This window comes from Anser cygnoides, chromosome 21 (assembly GCF_040182565.1).
Source record: "Anser cygnoides isolate HZ-2024a breed goose chromosome 21, Taihu_goose_T2T_genome, whole genome shotgun sequence".
NCBI classification, from domain to species: Eukaryota; Metazoa; Chordata; class Aves; order Anseriformes; family Anatidae; genus Anser; species Anser cygnoides.
The window spans coordinates 3,344,394-3,360,059 of NC_089893.1; the positions used below are offsets into that span (position 1 = coordinate 3,344,394).

The window sequence follows — 15,666 nt, forward strand, 5'->3', positions numbered from 1 at the left end:
AGCGAGGACATGATTTCATCTCGGTGTGGGTTGTCTTACGCTGGAGAGAAAGGGATCAGCGCGGGGCAGGCGCCTTCCCAGGGAGAAGGGAGGGAGAGGAGCCGCTTGCTCTCCAGAACTTTCCCCTCCGATTGTAAGACCTTTCTCGGGGTGTTTGGCCATTTCTCCTACTCACAGATGGCCACGAGAGTGGGTCAGGAGACCGAGAGACAGGAGAGAGCTGTGGGAAGGGGCAGGGAGCAGCAGGAGCCCTTTCTGATTTAGCAGGGCCTCAGTGCCACGCGTTCTCCATTCAGACTTTTCTTGCCTTAAAATACCAAAAATATCGCCTTAAAAATAAATACCAAAAATATTGCTTTAAAATACCAAAAATATAATACTTAAAATACGACCTCCAATATGTCGTCCCTGCCTGCCGCCTCCCCCCGCAATGCACCCCGCTTGTCCTGGAGCTCCCCCCAGCCGGCCAGAGCCCTGCACACTGGGCGTTTCTTTGTCAGAGCCTGTGCTAATTTTAGCCGTGATGAGATGTTTGGGTTGGGAGCAGGAAAGCCCATCCCAGAGGCCTTGGAATAAAGCAGCGCTGCAGTACGGTAACTTTAAACCAGGGTCCAGGTTTGCTGGGATTAGAGCAAGGCTGGAGCCCCGCGGTGATGCTGGAAGGGGACAAATTCTGTCTCCACCTCGCATAGGGATGCCTGGAGCAGTGCCCAGTGCCAAGTTGTGCAGAGCCATACGGCTACTTTTAACCCAACAGCATCTTCCTGCATTAGGCCTAAGCCATTCCTTGTGGTCTGAGTGATCCTGGGAGGAAACAACAAAGCAGCAGACGGTATTAAAGCTTCTCAAGTCCGCGCTCACTAACAGAGCACAGCCAGCCTGGGGATTGCACAAGCTGAAGTTCAGCGACTCCATGCCAAGCGGTGATGTTACCCAGTGCAGGAGGGAACCAATCTGAAGATTCTTCTCCACAAAACATTTTTGGAGAGAAACGTCATCTCTGAAACCCTATAAACAAATCAGCTTTGACACGACCGAACAGAGAGCTATAAAAGGAGAGTTTGGGAAAAACACCACTAATGGGCGGTGATTCACATGGTGCCGGTCAGACTGCATTTCTGTAATTTCTGTTCCTTGGGGATGCTGGCCTGTGATTTTCAGAGCACAGAGGAACACGGAGACAGCCCGGCCAGATGTGGATCGGAAGACGCAGAGGAGCGAGCAGGGCCCAGCCCTGCTGGAGGTGTTTGCCCACCGCGAACATCCCCCCACAGGCAGGGCTTGCTGAGAGCAGCACCGAAGCTGGGGCTGCGCAGACAACCACCATCGAAATGCACCGGATTATCCCAAACCCCACTGAGATGTCCGCCCTCAGCTCCTGACAAACTGGATACATGGAAAAAATTGTTTGGTGCAAGAGATGAGCCACAGCAGAGAGCAAATCCTTCTCCTGGCAGGGCGCTCGGCGAGGCACAGTGCGAGGGGCACCGGGCAGGGAGAAGGGGAAATGTCTCACCCAGCAGGTCCTGGCCCAGCTCCTGCCCTGCCCGTGCCGTGCTGGACGATGGAAAAGAGGAGCTGTTTGCTCAGGTGCTCCAGGAGCGGAGAGGAAGATGTGCCCGAGGCATCTGCTGCATCTGCACCGTGTTTTCTTTGGGAACAGCAGAGCATAAAACCCCTGGCCAGGCAGCTGCACGAGAAACTAATCGCTTCTAATCTGGTTAGAAAACTTCAGCCCCTGGGGAAACACAGCACAGCTTTCTGTGAGCCTGGCAGGAGAGACCACTGGATGTCAGGTTTAGAAGAAATAAATTAAATTTGTATTAGGGTCTGCAATCACTTCTCTGCTTTGAGAGGCTATTTCAGAGAGCGGAGGAGTAATAACCTGTGAGGAGGTGAAATCCTCAGCAGAGGTGCAGGTCCTCCATGCACCGAAATGGCCCCATTACCAGGAACATAGTTCCAGCAAGATCAGCTCTTATTGGGCTCCAATTTTTGCTTTATTCTCTTTCAGAAGATCTGTTTCTCCAACATGCCATCTCAGACAGCAATAAAACATTATGAGCTGCTGCTCTGTGCTGCACACTGCGACTTTTACGAGCAGAAACGCAGAGATCCCAGAGTGCCTTTGTACAAATGTGAGCTGGCGCTTGTAACTCAAATCCCAGGGAGCTCACGATTTAATCAGACCGGCATAAAACAGGGGAGCCGTGCGGAGCCCCTGTCCGTATCCCAGCCCAGCTGCCTTCGTTCTGGTAAAAATCATTGCCTTCCCTAGCCCGCATGCGGAGCAGCTGGCAGTAACCATCAGCAAACGGGCTGCTCGGTGCACGGGAGCCAAAGCCCTGCTGCCCCGTGGCACCTCCTGTCCCCAGGGACACAAGCAGGAGGCACGGAGCAGCGCTGCCGATGCACCCAGCCTGGTGCCAGCCCAGCACCGCGGGGCTGCCAGGTCTGCCCTGTACAGCCCAGCGCCCTGTGGCCGCTGCGGCACGTTGGCCCTTGGCTCTTCTTCACGTTCCCATTTTTAGCCGTGGTTTTCAGTGCTATTCTACCAGCGGCAGCTGTCAGAGCAAGACTGCTGCTCCAGCTCCACGTCCGCAGGAACAAATCGCTCCCTGCCCCGAGCTGCAGCAGGTCCCCTCCCTGCACTGGCTGAGCTGCAGGGCCATTGTAAAGTGAGCCAAAAACCTTCCCTTGGCCTCCGCGCCTTCAAAGCAGCCTCAGAGCACGTCGTGGGAGGTTTCTGCGTTGCTTCTTTGAAAAGCTGTTTGAGGTCAGGCTGACTCAGGGCTTCCCAAAAGGCAAGAACTCGCATTGTCTGGGTGCAGGGTGAGAGCCACCACCAAGCGCTGCCCGGCCCCCTGGGGCCGGCTCCGGGGCCGGGGGGAGGTAGGTGCTTTCTGCACACGCAGAGCCAGACTTAAAGCAGTTATCCCAAAATTCAACTGCAAACCACAGCCCTCGGCGTGCCAGAGCCTTGTCCCCGGTGGGCGGGCGTTCTGGGAACCTGCGGGCGCTCCCGGGAAGCGAGGAGAGGACAGGGACACGCCTGCGGCTGCCCACGCACCACGGCAGCTTCTCGGCTTTGCTTGGCAGGTATTCCCTGCACCTCCCACGGCCGTGCAAGGCCAGAGGTGGCCATCTGTGGTGTGCAAGGAGCCCCCCCACAGCACCAAGGGTCAACCAGCTGCCTCTCTGGGCCAGCTGGGGGAGAAACGGGTCAGAAAGTGGCTGCCTGGCCCTGGGAAGTCCTGCGTTCACATCTCTGGGGAGCTGATTTCTGCACCTCCTCCACAGGATGTGCTGCATCCTGCGGTGCTGAGCCCTCTGCCCCGGGTCGGCTCCCCCCTGCCCAGCCACCGCCCCCCAGGGAAGGAAGCAGCAGCTCCGAGGGGCAGAGGCAGGGTGCTGGGACGGATGCGAGGCAGCTCCAGGCTGTTTCAAAGACAGTGCCGCTGATCCCTGTGTCATAAAGTGCTGCAGCCCCCACGGCTGGGGATGCTTCAGAGGGAGATGTTTGCCCAAGCCCTGACCCTCCTGCTGCTCCGTCACCTGCACCTCCATGAAAAAAAAACCCAGGAGCCAGTGTGCAATGGGTGCTGACCTCTCTGCACATGCACTGCGTGGCAGCACGTGTCTCAAGCCCCTTCCTTGCTCCATCCTCACTGCACCCCCTGCTGCACGCATGGCCTTGGTGCTGGAGCCCAGCGAGCCAGGAGGAGGGGGCAGTCCCGCAGCCACACGGCACTGCCCCAGCCTGGGTCTGGGCCCAGCAGCTTCCCCCAGCAGGTCCCAAAGAGCCGTCTGCATGGAGCACTACCGAAACGTTTATTGAGAGCAGTGCGGGGCAGCCGGGCACACGAGGGACCTCCGCAGCCGACCACGCACTGGAGGAGCTTCCTTCCATCCATGCATCCATCCATCCGTCCGTCCGTCCATCCATCCACAGGTGCATGCCTCAAAACATCTGCTCTGAGGCATGGGCTGAGCGTGGATGTTTCCTTTGGGGACAGAGTGCAGCGTGGCCCCAGGCAAGGTAGGCTACACCATCCCTGGGTGCTGAGCAGGTGAGATGAAGAAATCCGGCACCAGTTACTGAGCCAGCAACAGGGAGATGCCGCAAGTGGAAGGGGGGCTGCTTTCCTTCATGCTCCACCTCGGGTTTTGGCTTCTGTCACCGCAGCTCCCTGGGACCACAGGCCTGCCCCTCGCTCTGCCGAAATCCTTTTGGGGCAGTGGGGACCCGAGAGCGGCTGCATGCAGTTCCAGCAGTGAGTGCTTGCACAGACCATTTCCACAGCATAGAAAAATAAATATATGGGCTTTTATCTGATGGGGAGGAACTTCATTTAAAAGGCGCTTCCTAAGCCTATCTGCACATGTGGGAGCGACCACCGCTCCCCCTCAGCAGATGCCATAGCTGCGCCTGGGGGCTCCCTGCTCAGCTGTCCCCGCAGCGTGCAGAGGAAGGGGCTCCCTTGCCACAGGCACCCTGCGGCTTTCCTGCTCCTGCTTTGCATCCACATCCTCCTCCGCGTGGATGGGCAGCAGCCCCTCGGCCGCTGGCCATGCCCCTGCCCTGCTGGTGAGCATTTACGTGGCACCGCAGTGCGGACACTTCTATTTTTACAGGACAAGAGCCGCAGGTGCCAGGCAAGGTGGCTCGGAGCTGGCACATCCAGCACCGGCAGCACCAGGCAGAGCCACCGCCGGCCACCTCCAGCCACCTCCCTTGCCCCAGCTAGGGCAGGGGCACTCTAGAGGTGCCGCAGTTTCGGTCTGGGCAGTGGCAGATCCCCATCAGTGAGGGCAGTCCGGAGATGTGGGGGCACACAGCTGCTGGCACATCTCGCCCTGGCGGCAGCAAAGTGAGGGGGCCGGTGCCAGCCGGCGCAGCCGTGCGGGTTCCAGCCCGGCCTTAGTCGTTCTCGCTCTGCAAGGGAGAGAGGACAGGGTCAGACGCCAGGGCCAGGCTGGATCCATCCCCTCTCCATGCACGCAGCCCCGCCAGGTGGCCTCACCTCCATTTTGCTGTATATCCAGCTGAGGAGCTTCGTCACACGTGTGTAGACCCCAGGCTTGTTCCTCTGGCCGCATCCCGTACCCCAGCTCGTCACCCCGGCCACGTACCAGCGGCCGTTGTCCTCGCAGACCAGGGGCCCTCCGCTGTCACCCTGGCACAAGGGGGGCAGAGAGGTGAGGAAAAGCAGGCAGCTCTGCCCTGTGTCACCTGGTGGGGACCCTGTGCCCCCAGCTCACCTGGCACGCATCCTTCCCCCCCTGCAGGTACCCAGCGCACATCATCCGTGGGGTCAGGTAGCCCTCGTACACCTTGTCGCTGTTGCAGATCTTGTAGTCAATGAGCTTCACCTCGGCCTCCCGCAGCTTCGGGGAGGTGTTTTCTGCAAGGCAGAGGAGCCGTGGGGCAGGGTGAGCCTCGTCCCCCCGCTGCCCCCAGTCCTCTCAGGGAGCAAGCTGCCATTTCTCACAGATGTGTGCAACCAGGAGGGCACCTGCTGTGCACCAGCCCTGCAGGGAACGGCCCTCAAACCACAGCAGAAACGTGCTCACTCCTCGCATGTGCTGGGGTGCACAGGACCACTCTGTGGCCCAGCCGGCATCCTCCCTCACCTTCGTTCTCCCTGGTCTTCCCAAAGCCAGTGATGAAGCAGGACCTGCCTGTCTGGAATCGCTGGCCGTGCATGGGGAGACAGGCCGGGCGCACCTGAGCTGGAGGGAGGCGTGATGAAAACCAGGCGAGAAGAGAGGGGTGAGTCAGCCGGGAGCAAAATAACAGCCGTAGTCACCAGCCCTGCAGCTAGGGAGGAGCGTGGGGTGCAGGAAATGCTCCCATCCGCACTGACCCCGGCAGGGTCCCCGCCTGCCCCCAGCCGTGCAGTCCACATGGGGCACCATGAGTGGCACAGCAGAGCCCCACGGGCCCCCAGCTCCCTCTGCCCCCAGCCCAGCACCACCTATCCAGGCCAACCCCAGGGCAGAGCCATCGGAGACCCTCACCTGAGAGCGTCAGTGGCCGGGACAGCTTCATGAGAGCAATGTCGTAGTCATCGTGGTCGTCGCTGTAGTTGGAGTTGATGATGACCTGGGAGACGGGGATGCCCTCTGTGTGCTGCTTGAGGTCTGAGACCCCCCCGTACACCTTCCAGTCGTCCAGGATCTTCATGCTGTTCCTGGGGGGGGGGTGGTGGTGGTGGAAATCAGCAGGGGGTGAGATGTGAGGGCTACAGGGCTGTGCCCAGCACCAGCACCAGGGCTGCCGGCACCCAGCAGCACTCACATGAAGAAGCAGTGCGCTGCCGTGAGCACCCACTGCGCGCCGATGATGGTGCCTCCGCAGATGTGGATGGGCCCGTACTGCACGCTGACCTGCCAGGGCCACTTGCTCACTGAGGTTTCCTTCCCTCCGATGATCCGGCCCAAAATCCTCTGCCCGCAGGCTGGAGGGGAGAGCGAAGGGCTCAGAGAGGGGGCGAGCCCTGGAGGATGCGTGCCACAGTTCCCCCCCAGCGGTGCTCGGTGGCCCAGCAGACAACGTGGGAGTGCAATCCTCATCCCTTTGCATTACCCCAAAATTTTCTTGGAAAATGCCCCATTTGCCCAACCCATTGCAAAGACAGCAGGAAAACGCTCCCCCAGGCGTTTGTTCGGCCTTGCCTGCCCTTGTCCGTGTGCCTGGCCAGCCAGCCCGCTTACTTGTGCATCGCAGGGAGACGTACTTTCCCGTGAGACACTGGGAGCTGTGGGAGAGAAGAGGGGGACGCGGCCTCAGCCCCAGCCCCAGCGCAGCCCTGCAGCACTGGGGCAGGGCAGGGGCTGCCCACTACCTGTTGAGGCTCTGCTGGATGGTGTCGCGCTCGTTCGTCACCGTGAGGCTCTTGCCGGCGACGTGCAGGGGGATGTATTCTGTCTGCGATGCGCTGGGAGGAGAGAGGAGAGAGGCGGTGAGACAACAGCGCTGGACAAAGCCCTCCTGGGTGAAACCACAAGGCTGGGGCAAAGAGCAGAGCACGCAGCGGGGTGGGAGGAATTACTTCTGAAAGCCCAGCTGCCGGCACGTCTTTCTGGAGAAGGACTCGTTCCAGGCGCTGCTGCACACCGGCAGCCACTGGCTTTCGGTGCTGGAGTAGACGTGGAGCAGGGACTGGTCGGCCCCGAACCGCACTGTGGGGTTGGAGCAGGGGGGTTAGCGGTGCCCGGTGCCAAGGGTCTCCCTCTCCCTGGGCACAGGGAATTTCACCTCCCTGTCCCCGCTGCCTCACCGCAGCCCAGCTCGTCGCTCCTCTGCGAGCAGTCGACGACGCCGTTGCAGCGCACGGGGCTGTCCTTGCAGCTCTCGGCGGGCTCCTTGTACACGATGCCGGTTTGCGACCGCCAGAACATAACTGCAAGCAGGGGCACGGGTGTGAGGCTGGGACCCACCGCGGGCAAGGTGTGGTGAGCCCACCCAGATGGGGTCCTGGGGTCAGAAACATGCACCGGGCCTTCCAGACACCAAGCAGCATGGGTGCAGGGCTGCTGCTCAAGCCGGGCTCCATTCTCCAGGGCTGGGGAAGGGCTGGCCAGCCCTGAGCATCCCCCAGAGCCCACCCAGCAGGAACTCGGCTGCACGCCTCTCGCCCCACTTCTCCTTGGCTCCTGGGGAGGCTGCGCTCAGCCCGCAGCGAGCAGCACACAGAAAGCAGCGGGGCTGCCCGGGGCCAGCCACTTCCCTGGAAAGCTGCGCTCCCTCCTGTCCGCCAGATGTCAGGAAAACTCAGAAAATGGGAAGCGTGCATCTCCCTGCCAGCCCTCCCAGCCTGCCCTCCAGCGGGATGCAGATCGCGCACAGCCCGGAGCGCGTTGGCTGGGGGCTGCGGGAGCGATCCCTGCCCCGTGCCCCCTCCTCCGAGCTCCTTTCGGCCCCCAGGGTGCCCCCGGGCCCGCACTCACACAGCAGGATGAGGGCGACGAGCAGCACGATGAGGACGGAGACGCAGAAGATGAGCGCAAGCCGCCGCTGGCTCATGCAGGGAGCTCTGAACATCGAGGATCCTGGCAGTGGGATGGAGGCTGGGTCGGGGGGAGCCACAGCCTCCCTGGGTCACCCAGACCCTGCTGCCCCCCCCCCCCAGCATGTGCCCTGCAGCACCCCTGACACCCCCACGGCATCACCAGCTGGTGGCTGAGGCTCGTGCCAGCAGTGGGCACAGGGATGCATTTTCTGCCTCCCTCCCTCCCCGGGGGACCGGGCAAGGGGCTGCCCCAGGCCAGGGAGGCCAGAGGTGACCCTCGACACCGTCATCTTACGTGTGCTCTCACAGGTCGTGCAGGGGGCCGGGGCCGGGCCGGAATCTGGGCTGTAGGGCTTGAAGCTAATGCCAAGGACGTTTTCTCGAGGCTGCGGAGGTCGGATGCTGAAGATGCTGCTGGCCGCAGAGGCATGGAGGCTGGGAGGGACGCTGCTGGGCGATGCCGTGGTCTGCGAGCAGAGGACACCGCTGTGGCAGTGACTGTCACCCACTGGGGTGTCCCCACGGCTGCCACCCGCTGCCCAAAACAAAACCAAAGTCCATTCAGAGCCGAGCTCCCCGGCACCACCAACCTTCGCCGCGGGAGGATATTCACCCACAGCACCGTGGGGAGCACGGAGAGTTACTGAGGAGGGGCCTCTTTCTGTACCCCATCTGGGAAGGCTGAAAAACTCCCTGTCACAGAGCTCAGCCCCCTGTGGAGGCTGCTGGCCAAATTTTCCCAACTGATAGCTTCGATGGGAGCAATCAAGTGGGCGTTTGGCATTGGGGCAGTCACACCGTGGCCCAGTTCCACGGGGCTAGTGCCCCAATTTATGCATCTATCTTTAATTAGCCATTTGAAAAATACACTGCAATTTCCAACTGTTATTTAGTAATAGTTAATAATCGGTGTTTTCCAAGCCCTGAAACATCCTGCACCCTGGAATGCTGTTCTGCCGTTGTGTCACTCCTGATCTGTGAATTCGCAAAAGAAAATGTATTTGTTTCCTTTCCGCCAGATGTTCTCCTCCAGGAGCTTCCCCAGTTTTGATCAGCTCCATAAGCAGGAGCCTCTCGCTTTCCTTTAGGGACCTGCTGTGCATGCAGCCCGCCACAAGCACTGTTTCCTACACCATCGTCCTCTCATTTGTAAAATCCCAGGCACATTTTTGGCCACAAGCCGTGGCTGTGCACCTTACAGACGTGCAGAGGACGCGGTCAGCCGGAGCAGGGCAGTGACGGGCCGGCCTGTGCGCGGCTCCCTGCAGGCTGCTGCTTGCCTCCTGCCTGCCTCCTCCCTGCCTCACCGAGCCGTGACCACTGCTGGCACTGCACTGGTTGAGGTAGGCCAGCTGTAAACAAGAACCAGACAAAATTTAGACCAAGTTGTCCCAAAGGAGGAGGGGGACAAAGCAGATCCGGAGCCTGCATTTGCTGGCAGCAGAGCACAGCCAGCTCAGGGACTCAAGCCCCCAGCCCAGGGGGCCACTGTGCCCGTCAGGAGATGGGATAAACACACCCCTCCGAGTCTCTCTCTGCATTCTGGCCCCGCAGATGCTGGGGATCACATTTCCCTCCGACCAGAAAACGATCCCAGCAAGAAGCACCTGGGAGAGGGACAGCACAGTGACAGCGAAGCTCCAGGTGCCACTGGCACTGCCACTACGTCCCCCTTTCCAGCTGGATTTTCCCTGCCCTCACGTTTCCTGCTGGGAGCCCAGGGCCCTAATGAGCACGTCGGGAGCCTGCTCAGGCTCATGCTTTGTAAATACGGCTGTGCCCTTCCTTGCAATGCGGCGCTGTCACTTCCTGGGCATTAACCCCTGAGTCATGCACCCGGCGTGGCCACACGCTGCCCGTGCGGGGTCTGCCACAGCCGCCCCACACTGAAAACCGTGCTGGTGGAGGGAGAAACCCTGAACGGCACTTTTGTGCCTGCTGTGAGCTCTGGCACAGCACCCAGGGCTGCCCAGCAGGAGCACCCAGCCCTGCCGGCACAGACCTCCACCCGCAGGGCCGCGGCACCGCACCGCTAATGCCTCCTGGTTGCCCAGAGCCACCTCCCTGCTCCACATCACCCACCCCGTGGCCACAGCACGCCGGGAGGTGCTCAGCCTGCAGCCAAAGCCCGGTGTTCCCCATGCCAGACTTTCACAGCAGCCCCGGGTGCAAGGCAGGGACACCAGCGCTGCGCTGCCGAGGGCTCTCCAGGTGAGCCCTGGGTTGCTTTCCCTGAGCAGTCCCCGGCGGGATGCAGGCTGTTGCAGAAAGCGTTGCACCATGAAAAATCCCCGGGCAGCCTTCCACCTGCTGTCAGAAAGCGTGTCCAACCAGCAGGAAAAGCTGAGCTGCACCAGGTCCTGCACTGCACAAATAAAACAAAGAGCAGGTGCCAGAAACCCTTCCCAGAAAAAGCTTTTCCTACGCATCAATGGGGTTTTTGTAAAAACCCACGATATCTTTTACGGCGGCGTTTGCGAGCTATCGCCACATATCTGGTATTTTGCACGTCTCCTCCTGCAGCAGGTGTAGCGTTGCAGTTATCAGATGAGCAGGATCACGGTGCTGGGAAGGACAAAGCTCACCATCGCACAAAAAACAACCCCACTTCACCAGGGGCCAGCGCTGCTGGGTGCTAAAGCATCTCCAGCTCCGGGTCACAAGCATTCCAGGTCAGCATTTACGTCCACTATAGCTCCAATTGCTCTTATTACTGCTTAGCAGGAAGCGCATGCCCTTTCTTACACTCGGGTGAACTATTAGCTACTGATTTCCTCAACAGTCTAAAGTCCAAATATTTTTTTTTTGAGCTCTATCAGAGAAGCTAACAAAAGTTTTATCAGGGCTCCCAGCAACCAGCACAACTGGTTAGTGTTGGGTGGCCACTGGCACAGAGCACAAACAGCAGTGGCTTTACAAGGATGATATTTCTGCCAAGGAGCGTGTGCTGCCCCGACGAGAGAGCTGTAGCTGCTGCCCACAAAACCTTTACTCATCCTTTGCTGCCTTTTGAATAAAAGTCAGACTCAGAGCAGAGCCTCTCTCACACGTGCGGCTGTGGTTTGAGCCATTTTTTTCTGACGTCCTCACTGCAAATGTTCCACCGGCTGCAAGAACATTTCACACTGTTGTGGCTTTTAGCCTAAAAGTCAGGCAGAAGAAGGAGAGCCGGTAATTTCCGTGCTTTGGTGCAAGCAGAGGTGGGGGCTCGGGAGTGCCCCGGCAGGGCCGGCTGGGACCCTGCTCTGCCCCTGGCACAGCGAGAGGGAATCGCGCCTGCCCGCACACAACCCACGGCTCAGCCTGCACACACACAGCACCTCGGCCCTTCTCGACTCAGCTCTGCATCAGGGCTCTGAGTAGGGTTGCGGAAAGCACCCAAGCTTCAGGCATGAGCCCTGGGGCCATCCATCCCCTCCGTGGCAGAGCCCAGACCCTGCTCGCTCACCTCCAGCTCCACCTGGGATGGAGCCACCAAGCCCACACCAGGCTGGGAATCCCAGGGGAAAGGCGGGCGGGAGGCTCGGCACCCAGGTGTGATGGGGAAGGAAGGGAGGGAAGCGAGAGCAATCAGCCGCAGTTTCGGAGTGGGAGGGAGAGTGGAAGCCAGGCGGCACCGGCGGTGTTGCAACAGGAGCCGAGGCCCAGCAGCATCCTGGAGGAGCATCAGGGTTGAGCAGCCATGCAGAAAAACAAAGCATCAAACCAAGCAGCAAGCAGCCCGGCTTAAATAAGCTGCAGGGAGCTGCCTGAATGAGCGATCATCTTTCCCAGCTGAGCCCTCCTGCCACTTCTCACAACCCCTCCCTGCTGCCCAGACCCCGCCGCCGCCGGCAGGGAATCGCCTTCCACCTGTCAGAGGAGTGCTGATTTTCTGTGCCAGGTCAGCTCGGCGAGGGAACAACGGCGACATTGTCCCTGCACACCTGGGACCAGCCCTCCCGAGCCTGCAGGTGTCTCTGGTCCCCTCGCAGCACTGTGTTTCTGCATGGGGCTCTGTGTTTCCAGCCTGGGAGAACCCAAATCCGAGCTGTGCCCCCCCCCGGCTCGCTGGTCACCCCCCAGCTGTGGGAGCCAGGTGCCACAGAGGGGCCACGCACGGGGAAACGAAATCTCGAAGCATGCAAGGGACATTTTGCAAGCGCGGATGACAAGCCGTGCCGATTGAGTCAGCCCAATTGGGCCAGGGACAGGTCGCCTTATGCCAGTGTGCAGAGCCCTTCAGGCAGAGATCAGAAAATGTTGCAGGGGGTGAGTAATCACTGCTCACCCCATTCCACAGATGGGCAAACTGAGGCACGGGCAGGCCAAGTGACTCTCCTGCAGTACCCAGGGCTCCCGATGGCCCATTTAATCCACGCCACAAATCCCAGGTTTGCCAGGGATGCCCAGAACTGGGCAATTTTCCCCATGTGCAGGCATCCACATCCCAGCCTCACCAAGAAACGATGCGGCTGCCTGCTTTTGGTGCCGCTGTCAGACAGAGTCGCGCAGCTAAACGGTGCTGGAGGCGGGCAAGCCTGAGCTCGGGGCCTTGACAAAAGGACAGGGCTGCAGGCTGCCCGGCACGGCGACGAGCCCAGGATGCGGCCGCGGCCGCTCCCCATGCTCCAGGCTGCCTCTGAGGCACCCGGTGCCGGGGGGCAGGAGCAGGGTGACCTCTCTTGCCGGCGCTGCCTCCCCTCCAGCCCCGTCCCTGAGGCTCTGCACGCTCCGGCCAGCGCTGGCGCAGCCGCAGCACTCGGTGCACTAATTGCCCAGCGCCGCGCCTGGGCGGGCTGAGCCCCGTGCCGGCCGGGGATGTTTTCCCCATGACGGGATGCTCGTTGCACCCCGGCGAGGCCCTGCAGCCGAAACCGAGCCGACCCTGAGCGACCCAACCTGTAAAGAGTGCGGGGAAAACCGCCAGGAGAGCGGGTCAGGGAGGGCAGCCGGGGCCACCCGCGTGCTGCCACCAAAATGCTGAGGGCTCAGGAGAGTGTGGCCCCCGCAGGTGTCACTGGCGGCGGGTCTGGCTCACCAGGCTGCCACCAGCCGGCCCCCATCCTCCACAAGTCACCCGAGGCACAGATCCCTCCTGGCTGGAATAGCAGCGGGGCTGAGGGTCCCTGACACCCCCTCCAACAGCACAGGGCTTGTGCTAGGGATGCTGGCAGCAGTCCTCCTCCTCCTCCTCCTCCTCCTCCCCCCTCAGTGCACCCGAGCCCCCGTGGGCAGCTCTTTGCACTCCTTCCCCCACCAGCATCCACAGCCCATGGAGCAGGGGACAGGAACCAGCCCCAAAACACCCGAAGCAAAGAGGTCAGGCCCCAGAGCGACCCGCAGTGCCCCAGCCGGCCCCAGGGCAGGGGGGAGCTGCCCGTGCCTTACCGGCGAGGTTTTCCCTTCCATGGGCCACTGCGGGGCTGGGCTGGGGTCAGAGCTGCGGCACAGCCATCCTTCGGTGCGCAGCGCGGCGCCAAGTCAGGTGCGCGGGGACGGGGCAGGATCTGTTTGGCGAGCGGGCTCGTACGTCAGTGCCAGCGCCAGGAGGGAAACCAGTCGGACCTGCCGCCCGGCTCCACCGCTGCCTCTTTCCCAACTGCTCCAGGCACGGCGTGCAAAACAGGTGCCTCTGCTCCCCAAGAGGAACTGGCCTCGGCCACAGGCCAGGGTCCTGGTGAGGGCTGGCCCCAGGGGAACGCAGATGCCCACCGGGCACCCCAGGCACCGAGCTCTGCCGCCAGCTCCTTGCTGCTCTCCCGGCTGCTGCCTGCCCCATCCTCCCTCCCCATGCATCCACACCTCTCCTGCCCTGGCTGAGCACTGCGAGCACCGGTTGGGGACAGGAGGGGATGCACAGCCCCAGCAAAAACCCACTCCTGCGTCCCAGTGACCAGGCAGTCAGAATGCCATGTTGCAAGGGCCATGAGATGCCATCTTGTTTCTCTCAAGGCTTTTTCACTCATCTGCTGGTGGAGCGATGTGCTCAAATTGTGCATGGAAAAAGCAACGGTCTTCGGTTTCCTCTGTGGGTGCAGGCTTGGAGGTGCTTTGGTTTACCCAGAACTCACATTTGGGGTAAACAGGAACACAAAATCTGGATGGAAGGGAAGAAGACCCAGCAGAGCGGGGTGCTCCCTGACGTCCAGGTGGGGCCGGGCTGAGGGAGCAGCACCAAGGCCAGCTGCACACTGGCCTCGGTGCGGGATGCAGGAGCCCAGGGGCCAGACCCATGTCCCTCAGTGCCATGCCCCCGGCTGCCCCCAGCCCCAGCTGCCCCAGCACTGGGCAGAGGGGATCAAGGAGGCTGTGGGGAACCTGTAACTGGATCCCTGATGCTCGGAGCTGCTCTGTGGTCTCAGCTCCTCACTGCAGGGCAGGGAGGAACGATGCTGTCCTTCCTGGTGGTGCTGCAGGTGTTTTACATGCCCCATGCTGCTCTCAGCCCCGGCCAGGGTACGCAGCCTTGGCTGGAAGAGGTCAGTGAGAGAAAAGCCAGCACTCTCTTTTCCAGGCACGTTTCTCCCAGCATTATTCATAGCATAAATCCCTTATTCATCTGGCTCCCCACCCACACATGCTCTTAGGAAGTGCAGCAAACAAGCAGGGCCACCCAAGCTCGGAGGATGCCAAGTTAAAGAGCCCCCTTGATTTCATAACCCTCGAAGTGGGGTTGGGACCCGCTGCCCCTCCACCCTGCACAGGACTCCCTGCCTGATCCCCCCTGACCGTGCAGGACTGACAGCATTTTTCCTGCTTTTTGCAGCCTCCCCATGCCTTCGAGTGCTCTGCCCTGCTGGGGTGTGAAGCCCACGGCAGCAGGGCCCTGGCAGGAGAGATGCTTCCCCGTGGAGAGGTGCTTCCCCGTGGGAGCTGAGCTGGCCCCGGTGCCCTTGCACCAGACACCTCCTCTTCCGAATAGTGGCTCAGAAATTACCTCTGTGGCAGCTCCGGGAATGATGCCTTGCTGCTTTTTCTACAAAGTCACCTACAGAAAGCAAGTTACAGAGAAGTGTGCACCTGGGCTTGACCCCGGCAACCTTGTTTTAAATGCCATGCTCATGCTCAGCACCCTCCTGCTGAAATCCTTGCACCTTCTTGCTGTGTGTGAGCCCTGCTGCAGCCTCCCTGCCCCAGCCAGCACTTTGAACTGTTAATAATGTACCAGGAAAGCCTGTGGCTGCTCCGCTCCCTGCTCCAACTTCGAGGCCTGAGGGAACTGGGAAGGTAAGGGGACAATGCTGCTCTCCCCATGGCAGTGCTGCTCTCCCCATGGCAGTGCTGTGCCGGCATAGGACCAGCCCAGCAGAGGTGGGCTCGGTGCTCACAGACCCCGCAGAGTGGTGCTGAGCGTGCTGGCAGTGGAGCTGGGCAGGAGCAGGGCACCTTCAGCTCCCGGTCCCTGCCAGGAACCTCGCTGCCTCTCCCGGCAGGTTCAGGAGAAAGCCCTGCAGTGCTGCTCTGACTCAGGTGATTTCCAGGTTATTAAAAACACTGCTAATTCTACGCAAAGCTTAGTCAATTATTTTGAAGATGAAAAGGAAACTCGGCAGTGTTCTCGAGTGCTGGTTAGACCCACAAACTCAAAACCTCTCCGCCCCTCACTGAAAACAGGGGCTGCTCTTTTCTTTTCGCACTCTGGTTTTATCACGGTGCTCCGGTGGTCAGC

General features: G+C 60.7%; 1 protein-coding gene across 3 annotated transcripts; it reads right to left on the reverse strand.

Moving 5' to 3' along the window:
- Nucleotides 1-3,812: 3,812 nt before the first annotated feature.
- TMPRSS13 (transmembrane serine protease 13) lies at nucleotides 3,813-13,600 on the reverse strand. 3 transcript variants are annotated; one of them, XM_048063451.2, is made up of 13 exons: nucleotides 13,386-13,600; nucleotides 8,311-8,482; nucleotides 7,954-8,055; nucleotides 7,284-7,406; nucleotides 7,056-7,185; nucleotides 6,849-6,941; nucleotides 6,718-6,761; nucleotides 6,302-6,461; nucleotides 6,022-6,194; nucleotides 5,635-5,733; nucleotides 5,263-5,405; nucleotides 5,025-5,177; nucleotides 3,813-4,936 (listed from the first exon to the last, which is right to left on the reverse strand). In XM_048063451.2, exons 1-13 carry the CDS (start codon nucleotides 13,404-13,406, stop codon nucleotides 4,922-4,924), a joined length of 1,428 nt encoding a protein of 475 aa, XP_047919408.2. In that variant the 5' UTR covers nucleotides 13,407-13,600; the 3' UTR covers nucleotides 3,813-4,921. The 3 variants fall into 3 exon arrangements, with proteins under 3 accessions (XP_047919408.2, XP_047919409.2, XP_066837161.1); XM_048063452.2 differs by lacking the exon at nucleotides 13,386-13,600 and adding an exon at nucleotides 11,464-11,596 and having other exon boundaries at nucleotides 8,323-8,482; XM_066981060.1 differs by lacking the exon at nucleotides 13,386-13,600 and adding an exon at nucleotides 8,606-9,122.
- Between the last annotated feature and the right edge of the window lie 2,066 nt (nucleotides 13,601-15,666).